Source organism: Macrotis lagotis, chromosome X (genome assembly GCF_037893015.1).
Source record: "Macrotis lagotis isolate mMagLag1 chromosome X, bilby.v1.9.chrom.fasta, whole genome shotgun sequence".
Taxonomy (NCBI): Eukaryota; Metazoa; Chordata; class Mammalia; order Peramelemorphia; family Peramelidae; genus Macrotis; species Macrotis lagotis.
Window position 1 is genome coordinate 288255805 of NC_133666.1, and position 12635 is coordinate 288268439.

At 36.6% G+C, this 12635-nt stretch overlaps 1 protein-coding gene across 1 annotated transcript in view; it reads right to left on the reverse strand.

Annotated features, from left to right (window-relative positions):
* Positions 1–12635, reverse strand: part of SPEF2 (sperm flagellar 2) — a 374057-nt gene that overhangs the window by 70958 nt on the left and 290464 nt on the right. The window contains 1 exon segment of the mRNA XM_074206967.1: positions 4510–4739. Within this exon segment, the coding sequence (XP_074063068.1) occupies positions 4510–4739 (230 nt within the window).

Sequence of the window (12635 nt, forward strand, 5' to 3'; positions counted from 1 at the left end):
GGGGGGATGGGAGATTTGCTGGTACTTCTTAGGTGTAGAGAACTACACAAAGGCAATACGAGTTTCCCCAATTCATCACAGGTACTCATATATATCAGAGCATATGACACTGGGAAGAGATACATCTTTTCATATCCTTCACAGAAGTGTGTGGGAGGCCTTCCTCAATTCTATGGATTGATGTGCAAAGATTCTACCAGTAATCTTTTGCTCTTGCTACATTATTGTCTTATCTATAGTTATATATGAGGAGGCACAAGGGAGCTAGGTGGTACAGTGGATACAGTGCATGACTTGAAATCAGAAAACTTATTTTCTTCAGTTCAAAATCTGGCTTCAGATGCTTACTAGATATAACCTTTGACAAGTCACTTAACTCTATTTACCTCAGTTTCCTAATCTGTAAAATGAACTTGAAAAGTAAATGACATATCACTCCAGTATCTTTGCCAAGAAAAATCAAATGGGGTCACAATGAGTTCTTGTGACCAAAGTAATTGAACACTGAAAACATGAAAGGGCAGCGTGATGGAGAGGGAAGGATACTAGATCTCTAGTTAGCAGAAATGAGTTTGAATCTTGGCTCTGCCGCTAAATTATTACATTTGACCCCTCTAGCTCTCAGTTTCCTTATTTTCAAAATAAAGATGTTGGGCCAGATGATCTAGATCTATGACATTATTATTTAGTAGTTTTTTAATCCCTTTGGAGATTTTTAATGTATATTGTGTGTGTGTGTGTGTGTGTGTGTGTGTGTGTGTGTGTGTGTGTGTGTGTGTTTAAAGCAGTAAAACGATTCTGGAATAACTCAGAGAACTTGGGTTCAAATTTTACTCCCTGCGGCAAGTCACTTGTCACTTAACTTCTTTGACTCATTCTTTTTCAGTTGAAAAATTGGGGGGAGGTCTAAATGACCTCTGAGGTTCCTTTTAACTCCAAATCTATTATTCTATGAACTTTTATTTAACTATCAAAAATGAGGTCTTAAATAAAAACGAATTCTGGGACTCAAATGGGTTAAATCACATGCAGAAGCAATTTCTTCAGTAACTAAAATGTTAGATACCTACCATGTCATGTATACATTCTTAGACACATACTTACTTTTAGCAATTAAAATTCCTTTTCCCAGAAACTGAATATAGGTATTTAATGCCATGGGAACACAAATGTCAAGAGGTAATTTAGTTATATTAACATTCCTTGTAAATGTGACTTTAAAAGACCTGTTGAGGGTACAATATGTGAGCAATACTAAATTAGAGTAGATTTCATTATCTCTCCAGAAAATCAAAAAGATTTCATTAATATATTATGATACATATGTGAGGAAATACTAAAATACTTCTTTCCCTGTACTTATATTTTGAAATGTTTTGCAAAGGATTAAGAAATTTCCTAGTTATATATACTATCATTCTTATATTCCCACTTTTACAATGATTATCATTTCATCTAATATTTTTTTGAAATTATGGAATTCTACAGAGTACAAAATAGGGACTATTTCCTTTTCCTTTTTCTACATTATAGGAAGGAAACAATTATAGACTTAAAAATATGTTATCCTGAAAGCCATCGATACTAATGGAGGGGTTTTCACTTATTATAGTCATCCCACACTGAGGGAGACAGATAAACCAGGCATTTTTTCCCCAAGATCATGACTTGAGTTTTGGAGAGGCAAAAACACAGTTCTGTGAATGGGCTTGAACCCAGGGTCAAGTGATATTCATTCTTTTTATTTCTCTTTTTTAAAATATAAAACCTCCAAAACATATGATTCACATTTTTCAAAACATGTATTAATCAAGCAATAATAAAAGAATGTTTTTTTTCAGTGTAATCATATCTAACAGTCCTTATAACCACAAAGCACAAGGCAGCTTCATAACTGCTGTGGATTTGGGGGTATTCCCTTTTGGTCTTGCTTCTGTAACTTAGCCCTTTCCCTTTCCTGGGGACCATTGTCTTTCTTCTGCCTTTGACCAACAGTTTCTACAGTCAAGAAAGTAGGAATTCAAGATGATTTGATATGATTTATTATCTGAAAGAAATTTTAACATGCCATTCATATTTGACAAGTCTTTCTGGATATGAGGTTAATTCCTATCTATCTCATTGCTTAAAAAATTTGGTTTATATAGTTTTAATGTTAATTTTAATAAACAAACAAACAAACAAACAAACAAACAAATAAATAAATAAATAAATGAACTACTAATTAAAAAGGCACAGTGCATAGTGGATAGAGGGCCATAGGTTTGAGTCTTGTCTCTGACACCTACTAACTGTGTTATCATGAGTTGTACTTTGTCTCTCAGAAACAACCTTAAGTTTCTATATTCCAGAAATATTATCAATCTACACCCATGGAGGGCATTTCCTTATCAATGATTTCTTAAGCTGGTGAACTCACAGATCTCTTTTTTTGAAAACAATATAAAATATTTTTCTTTCATAAAATTCATAAATTATAAAACTCATTATCCCTATAATGTGTACTTTAATGTGCACATCAAAGTATCTTAGCTTGAAGATGCACTTTGACTTATAGTATGTATCTGTTGTATAAACTAGCTATTTTTGAATTGAGAATTATATCCATTTTATATTTTTTTCATTCTGGACAGTGTGGAAAAATTGATTGAAGTGGTTCACAACTACATTGAAACTTCAACAAGGATTCAGAATGAACTTGTTTTAAGTCCCTACTATGTTATCATAAGTCATACTTTGCCTCTCAGTGTACCCTGAGCAACAATCTTAAGTTTCTATATTCCAGAAATATCAATCTACACCCATGGAGGACATTTCCTTATCAATGGTTTCTTAAGTTGTTCCTCATCATTCCCTGCACCTTACATGGTTATTACGGATACTGTTTCCTTGGCTCTTAGTTTTCCTACTTCAGATACCCTCAGCTACCTCTCTAACAGTCAGTGTCGGAGTGCTTTTAAATGTATGGCAAATTTCCTAATGAGTCTTCCCTGACCAACCTCTCCCCCCACACTGATAACCACTTGGTTTGGTTCTTCTGAAGTTGCTTATGTTCTTTAGTGGCTACTTGTATATTTATTTATCTTTTCTTTCCAATTAAATTATAATTTTTTCTGAAAACAGAAAATTTGTTACATCTTATTCAGTGAAAAGGATATCAGACTTGGGTTTCAGAACATTCAGTTTCAAGTCCAAGATCTTATAAGCTCTGTGACCATCTAACCCCATTGGATTTCCATTTCCTCTTGTAAAAAAAAAAGGGAGACTAATATTTGCATGGCCTAAACTCACATGGTCACTGTGAATTATAAAGTGCTAAGTGACCATGACCTACTATTATTACCACTTTTACATCTTGAATATACAGAAGCAGAAAGAACTGCCCCAACTAAGGACCTAATCCCACCTGGGAACCCACCTGGGAACCCACCTGGGAACCCACCTGGGAAAGAGACCAACCGTGGGAAGAGCCACTGTCGCAAGGAAGGATATAATCCCAATGTTGTACTGGGACCAGTTCAAATGGGTTCATGAGAGTTGATTATAAAATTTTCAATGAGAACATTCATACCTTTGAAATCTGTAAATGTTAAAAACCATGGCTTGATTTTTTTGTTTTGCTGATTTTCTAGACTTAAGAAAGTGATAGAAAAATGTTACTAATATGGAAAATGTTAAAAAGTTAATGTTTTCCCCAAGAACCAGTTGTTAAATGTTTATCAGTATACTTCCCTGTTCCCCTCTTTTGATTCTTATGGCCTAGATGAGATGGGAGTCAAGAACTCCATGAGGTAAAGGACCAACCAACTCCAACTTTTGTTCTGCTCCTGTCTCCAGAGTTCCTCTAGAGCAGGTCTTACCATCTGCTTTGCATGCCTTCGTACTACAAGGAATCTTTGGCTTGTCATCCTCTGTACTCTTGTACCTTTAGGATTTTCAGAATTGTACATGTGACTGGCTGCTAACCTTTCCATCAATGTGTTGCCTCTCTCAATTAAAGCATGAACTCCTTGAGAACACGGGCTCTCTTTTTGACTCTATATCCTCATCTGAAGCACAAGGCTTGTAAACATAGAATGGATTCAGCAGATTATCATTCATTCATTCATTCACTCACTTCATGAAGGGGAAAAGAATTCATAGAAGGGCAATATTCAGCCTTTGACACAGGAGCATAGGGAGAGGGAGAAGAATTTTGCTTTGGTGAGGAGTGTTTACAGTCTGACCGTGTGTATCTATTCATGTGTTTGTATGTATATATGCATTGTGTATGTGTATGTATACATGTGTTCATAAGGTATAACTGAACTTGATTTCTCTAACCTTGAAGGACAAGTTCAGTACAAGTGTCCCTTTGAAACAAAGGTGAACTGAGTCTGCTTGCCTTCATAATAACCAGTTCCACAAAGCAAACTTACCTGCCTCTTTAAAGAAGTGACAATTATCTTATTGTGGTAGTTACTCTTAATTTTCCTCAGAGATGCCTGGATCAATAATTGTTTTCCCTACCTCTGGGTGCCATCTCCATGAACTCTTTTCGAAGGGTGTTGAGTTGTTGGATAGTGAGACAAGTATTTTTTTCTTTCTCCACGGGTGGAGGCCGGACAGGAGGAATTGGATTTGGAAAGACATTTACATCTCCATTGATGAAGAATTCGTCACCACTTAAAACAAGTTCATTCTGGATCCTTGTTGAAGTTTCAATGTGGTAGTGAGCCACTTCAGTCAATTTTTCCACACTGTCCAGAATGAAAACATACACAATAGATATAATTTTCAATTCAAAAATAGCTAGTTTATGCAACAGATACATACTATAAATCAGAGTGCATCTTCAAGCTAAGATACTTTGATGTGCACATTAAAGTACACATTATAGGGATAATGAGTTTTATAATTTATGAATTTTATGAAAGAAAAATATTTTATATTGCTTTCAAAAAAAGAGATCTGTGAGTTCATCAGATTAAGAAACCATTAGAAACTTAAGATTGTTGCTCAGGGTACACTGAGAGGCAAAGTACAACTCATGATAGCGCAGTTATCATGTGTCAGAGACAAGATTCAAACCCATGGCCCTCTACCCACTATGCACTGTGTCTTTTTAATTAACAATTTATTTATTTATTAAAATTAATATTAAAATTATATTAACACAAATTATTGAACAATGAGATGGATATGAGTTAACCTCATATCAGAAAGACTGGTCACATATGAATGGCATATTGAAATTTCTTTCAGATAATAAATCATATCAAATCAGCTTAAATGATAAATTCAGTAAAGATAATAAACAAGTTCATAGGTTGTCAAGAAGAGTTATGTCTATCTTTTTATAACCACATATCTGTTATCTAAGGGTTTTCTGCTTTTTGTTTTGTAAACAGACCTGTGAGTGCTTGATTTTTGGGAATTACTGGTGAGGAAACTTCTATTAATAAAGATTGGCACCTACTCTGAAACTTTTATATTCTATATAGAGTACTGAGAAGTTAAATTCCTTGCATAGGATTTCACAACCAGTTTGTGTCAGAGACAGGACTTGAATTCAGATCTTAGCTCTGAAGTCATCTTTCCATCCACTCCAATATACTGTTTTTTCTTCTCCTGAGGCACAGTTTTTCAACATGGACCATGGCACAATTAATCAATTATGAAGACTCCAGCCAACATAATCATCATCAAGACTGTAATCAAATCATGTGGCTCTCAAAATGGGTAGGTACATAATGGTTTATAATACCAAGAGATTTTAGTGATTTATGGACAATAAGATGGTGCAGTGGATAGAGCACCAGGTCTGGAGTCAGGAAGTTCATGAGGTCAAATCTGACTTCAGACACATACTAGCTGTGTGACCCAGGGCAAGTCACTTAGTCTGTTTCCCTCAATTTTCTCCTCTATCAAATGAGCTAGAACAGAAAATGGCAGCCACTCTAGTATCTTTGCCAAGAAAACACAGATAGGGTCAAGAAGAGTAGGACATGAAGTAGTTAGGAGTCAATTTGGGGGCTCTCTCAGGATTTAATAATGTAAATATTTTTGATATTTTCCTGGAATAAGGCAAGAAAAATGTAAGCAGATGGCTTGATTTCAAGTGTATTTCTTGGCATTCTTTGTGGAGAAATATCCCATAAATTTCTGGGAACATTGGCCTGGACTAGGAACTGAGTGATTAAAATGTCTGGAGGTGAAAGCTGAGAAGTCAAGATTGTGGACTTCTCCCCTGGTAATTGCAGTCAACTGATGTGGGAGGCTCTGAAGGATGACTGGACAAATAGCAATTGTGTAACTCCCCTGTTAGTTCCTTTACAAGAAGAGGAAGTCTCAACAAGTCACCTCAACAAGAATGTCCAACAAGAGCTGGAGATGACCTTTTGGAATAGATTAAGAAGATGCAGAAAGACATCTGGTTGTCTCTAGGGGAGAAGAGAAGGGGGAGAGAGGGATTGGACCGATTCATTTCCACTAACTCTCACCTATGTGTATGGGTTGTTTTCCACTAACTCTCACCTATGTGTATGGGTTGTTTTAGTCAGGGGATCTGCCCCTTCTGATTCTTGTAACTACCCCTACTTATGCCCTTCTCTTTATAGATAATGTACCAACCAAGGGATGAAGGTTTTGATGGAGAGGAGGAGGAGGAGGCTGAAGATGTACTCTATTGAGAGAAAAGGAGGTTGATACTACTGAGTGGCATGGCTATGTCCTACATATCTAGGAAGAGTCTTATCTCTGATTTTAGAGAATGGGGTATTAATAATGGTGGGAGGAGAGTCTAGCTGATAGAAGTCATTTTTAGTCTTTTGGTGTGGATAACTGGTGGATGAGGTGATCCACAGAAGTTTGAGAGCTGGCCTTGGGTGCCAGTCCCTCTGAGTTCAGCCTAAATTCTCAGTTCCTGGTTAGAGGTGCAGAATCACAAGATTATGGTTCAGAGGAGAGAAACACAAGTAGCTTTGATTGATTCAGTTCAGGGTGACTATTGTTCATTCCAGTCTGGACAGGATATTTACTTGGGGAGTAGCAAATGTTTGTGAACTTATGTCTGGAAGCGGGTATACATATTTAGGACTGTACAATTTGTAGATATAGGTGCACTGAGATTCAAGTGGGATGTAATGATGGTACTTGGATCTCTTGTCAGGATGCATTAAGGTAAAGAAAATTGTGATTACCACTGCACATACCCATCTACCCAAGACTTGGTCAGGGAGTTTTTATCCAGACTTATGGGTCTGCTACCTGGGCACAGAATGGGAGTTAGGGTTATGGAACCCCAATTTGTTCTGATTAGATTCTAAGTTATAGTACAAGCAATTACCAATTAGATAGCTAGGACCTTGAACTTGCTGTCTGACTAAGCCATGCAAAAAAGAGAGTTATTCAACAAGGAGGAGTTTATGGTAAATTGAACATATTAAGTTGATGCCTGAAAATATTTCAATAGACAAGTAGTTAGAGAAATAAGCAGGGACATCAGAAAGTTAGCATGTGTTCCTATTCAAATCTGAAAAAATAGGATGGGTTCATGTCTCTGATATTGAGGAAGTAAAAATCTTGATACAAAGAGTTAGTAATCATGTCAATAACAAGAATTATGATTTGAAGAAGGAAATCACTAATAAGATGTGGAACCTAAATTCTTATTTTAAAAAAACTGGGGGAATTGTGAGGAATAGAGGAGTGTTTGATCTCTAAGAATGTGAAAGGAGATTGTTAGTTTATATTTCCAAACTGGAGGGGTCTGCCTGTATTTGTGCCTTTGGGCAAGTTTGTAAGTATAATACATAAGACTTAACCTCAACCTGAGATTAAATCAGGTCTGTCCCACCTAGTTCTGAGTTAACCTAGGGTCCTTCTCCTTTACTCAAGCTCAAGATTACTGCTCCCTCCCCTATGGTCATTAATATGTGGGGGAGGGGAACGTATGGAGGTTGACTGTACCAATTAAACTGTTACCCCAGCCAAGGACTGGTAGGAAGATTGGAAGAAAGAGGGAGGAACAAGCCTTTCAAACTGCATATAAGAACCAACCTTGTTGTGTTTCAGCATCCCTCTTCCTTTGAGAGAGGTGATCCTTTCATTAAGTTGGCTTAATAAAAGCCATTTTAATCACTCCAGACTAAGTATTTTATGAGCCATTGATAACATCCCATATAATAAAGCAATTGCAAAATCTCTTTCTCTCTCTTTTTTCTCACTGAAGCCATAGCATGGTAGGATATAGGAACAGGTAGTTTTGAGAGATTCCCCCCTCTTTTCTGAAATTTTTCTTTCATTGTGGTTAGTCATTTCATTTAGTTTGATTTTTTTTTTTTTTGTGATCCCATTTTGGGGTTTCCTTGGCAAAAATATTGGAGTAGTCTGTCCTTTTCTTCTCCAGCTCATTTAAAGATAAGGAAATGGAGGCAAACAGGATTAAATGATTTGACAGCTAGTGTCTGAGACCAGGTATTTTTTTGGGGGGTGTTTGCAAGGCAGTGGGGCCGGGTGGCTTGCCCAAGGTCACACAGCTAGGTAACTGTTAAGTGCTGAGGCTGGATTTGAGCTTGGGTCCTTCTGACTCAAGGGCTAGGGCTCTATTCACAACACTACCTAGCTGCCTCCGAGATCAATTTTGAATTTAGTAAGATAAGTCTTCCAGATTCCCAGTCCAGTGCTTTATCTTCTGTGTCACTTAGCTACCCTGCTCTTCTTTTAAACTCTAAAGGACAATATTATACATTATAAGCCATTCAAGAAAACTTTGCTCTCACAAACTGTATTTTGACTCTAACTCCCACTCACCTTTCTTTTTCTTCCTCTGTTCTTACCTCTGTCTTTCTAGTCTATTTCAATTATTTAAATCAGTATCTTGATACTCAGTGATTCACCTTTCACTTATGAGACAAGCCAGTAAATTTCCCACATGAAATCAACAGTTCTTAATCCTCCAAATTGTTATATTATTTTTCATTTTGTGTGTTTTATCCTCTTAAGTCACAAAACAATTATATGCTAATGAACTGAGGAACCATATCACTATAGCCACAAGTTCTCAAAATGGCTCATCAGCTTGTCATTGAAGTTTTTTCAAACTACACAAATCTCATTTGAAAATCATTTCTTTAATTCATATTTTAGTAGTAAAAGTAATGAAACCTTACCAAAGAATGGATTCCATGAAAACTAGCATGTCCAAAGAGGGGAAAAAAATCTGAGACAAAAAATATTAGAATAAAAATCTAAAGACTTAAAAAAATAGAAGAAAGCACAAACTAGCAAATAACAAAAACAATTGGCCTGGAAAACAAGGAGGGATAATTTAAGAATGGTTGAACTCAGGGGCTGCTAGGTGGCTCAGTGGCTAGAGCAGTGACCCTGGAGTTGGGAAGGCCTGGGTTCAGGTTTGGCCTTAGACACGTGGTATTTGCCTAGCTATGTGACCTTGGGTGGGTCACTTAATCACATTGCCTTAAATAAATAAGATAATAATAATAATAAAAAAGAATCATTGAACTCTCTTAAAGCTATGAAAATATTTCAATAAATCAAATAACTGCCCAGATCTATTAGAGATAGAAGGCAAAATGAAAATTAAAAAGAATCTACAGAATATTTCTTTTTTTTTAAAGAAAGATTTCATTTTGAGTTTTACAATTTTCCCCTATTCTTGCTTTCCTCCCCCCCCACCCCCGCCAGAAGGCAGTCTGTTAGTTTTTACATTGTTTCCGTGGTATACATTGATCTAAGTTGAATGTGATGAGAAAGAAATCATATCCTTAAGGAAGAAAAATGAAGTATAAGAGATAGTAAAATAAAAAAAAAGAAGAGGAGGATATGACTGACAATTGAACATGTCACTTACTAATTATGATCTATGATCAAGTCATTTAAATGTTCTGAGCTTTAGTTTCTTTATCTGTAAAATCTGGATAATAATAGTTCTCTATAAAAAAGGAAGGTTCCTTTTTTTTTAAAGACATAATTTATGGGATGGTTAGGTGGCACAGTGGATAAAGCACCGGCCCTGGAGTCAGGAGTACCTGGGTTCAAATCCAGTCTCAGAAACTTAATAATTACCTAGCTGTGTGGCCTTGGGCAAGCCACTTAACTCCATTTGCCTTTCAAAAACCTAAAAAATAACAACCACATGAAGACATAATTTAAGTAAAGTGCTTTGTGAACATTAAGGTTCTATGTAATTTTAGTTAGTTGTGTCAGAAAGTCATCTATATTAATCAATTATGTTATAAAGTAAGTGCCTTGTAAATTAAAGTGCATTGTCTTAAGAGGTAGTGTAGATATGATGGCATTGATATTAGACCACAGTCACAGGACCTCCAGCACAATCCTAGTTCTGCTCTACTTCCTGTCCATATCACCTTATTTAACTTTTCTGGCCCTTGGTTTCTTCTGTATTGATACCTGCTCTGCCTACCTCACAGACTTGTGAAGATCCTTTAATAAGATGGATGTGAGAATGTTATCAATTGTACAATATGTAGCAAAAAATAATCAGAAAAAAGAAATTGAGAGAATAAATATAGTTGATGAGTTGAATCCCTAGGATTTCTTACTTGAATTTTTTACTTAAATTCCTCAAAATTTAATAATTTTAGGGAAAATATTACAGAAAACTTCCCAATTAAATGTCTAATATCCAAGTGCTTGTGTGTGTATGTGTGTGTATATGTATAAATAGATAGACAAATATATAACCATAAAATATTATCTCTAATAGATAAGTTTTCAAATAGTACAAATAGGGAATTCTCATATGAAGAAGTACAAGTTATCAACAACTATACAAAAAAAGGTTCAAATCCCCAATAATAAGAGCAATACACAATAAAATAACTCTAACATTCTACCTTATACTTATCACATAGGCAAAGATCATAACAACAGTTAAAAATTTATTGCCAAGCACAGTGCTATGAAGTGACTTGCCCAAGTTCACATTGCTAACAAGTGTCCGAGGTTGGTGATTCAGGTATGCTAATTCCTGTGCCCACTGTTCTATCCACTGTTCTACCTAGCTGTTGATAAAAGGGGAAAATGGGGTACTTCTGGCCAAGAAGAGAAGACAGGCACTGTGATAGGTTCTTCTCTTTCCTCAAAAATAACATGAAAGAAAACTCTTAAAAGAAATTCAATCAACAAAACCTAGAAAGAGAAACTATGAGAAGAACACCTACCTCAAGGTCTGTCTCAAGAGACTCTGGGTGAAATGGGAGAGGAGAATGGAGGGTCAGCACAAGGACAGTTCGGGGAAGCCAGGGGACTAGCCTCAGCTGAAGAGACTTTGGTGAGTGGTGGGTGCAAGAGCCAAATTTAGCAGTGGAATCTTTGGCCCAAGGGAGAGGAGCTACAGGAGGGTGAGTTCCCACACAGAGAGTTTCAGAGCACACCTAGAGAACAAGCAGCTGGGCAAGGGACCTGAGTTCCCTACTTTCAGCAGAGCCTTTTTCCCAGAACAAACAATAAACCACCTCCCACCCCTCAGGCTCAGGTGGGCAACAGAGTTCACTCAGTGAAAGAGAGATTAACTCCTTCCCCCAGGGCTCAGGACATTGGTCAAGGTCAACTCAGACCCTGCTGCTGAGGGACACAAATACTCCAGAGAAAGCAACGAGTGCCCACTACTGGTCGGCCCTTGGAATTTCTAAGCCAAGTGAACAAAGTCTCGAGGATCTTCAAAATCAAACCTCGGATAGCCAGCCCCCCCAACACAAGATCCTAGAAAGATGAAGAAAAGCCAGTAAAAGGGGGGGCCCATGGAAAAGTACTTGGAAGAAATAGATTCTAAGCCAGAGAGATCTAGCACTGCTGAGAATATGAATTGGTCTCCAACCCAGAAAGATTTCCTTGAAGAAATCAGGAAGGAGTTTAACAATCAATTGGAAAAATTGGGAAAAGAAACTCAAGAGAAAATTAACACCTTGCAACAAGAAAACAAATCCTTGGAAAATACATTTGGACAAATAGAAAATGAGAATAACTCTCTCAAATACTCAATTGGACAAATGGAAAAAGAAAATGATTCTCTCAAAAGTACACTTGGGCAAATGGAAAACCTCTCCAAAAATAGAATTGATCAACTGGAAAAGGATAAAATAAAATTCTTCTTTAAAAAAGGAATAAAATTGGTGGAAATTAATGATTTCTTGAGACAACAAGGTTCTTTTAAACAAAAGCAAAAGATAAAAAAAAAATAGAAGAAAATGTAAAATACCTCATCAGAAAAACCACTGAACTCAAGAACAGTTCAAGAAGGGACAACCTGAGAATTATAGGCCTTCCTGCAAACATTGAAGAAGGGGGGGAAAGCCTGGAATTAATATTACAGCATTTAGTGATGGAAAAGTGCCCTGATATCATGGAACCAGAGGGCAAAATATTTATTGAAATAATATATTGATTCCCTCTGGAAGAAGATCCTAAAATGAAAACACCAAGGAATGTGACCAAATTCCCGATAAACTATCAGATTAAAGAGAAAATCCTGCAAGCAGCCAGAATAAAACAGTTTAAACACCAAGGAGCCACAGTAAGGATTAGGCAGTACTTGGCCACATCAACATTAAAGGATTGAAGAGCCTGGAATGAGATATTCCAAAGAGCATGGGAGCTTGGAATGCAGCCAC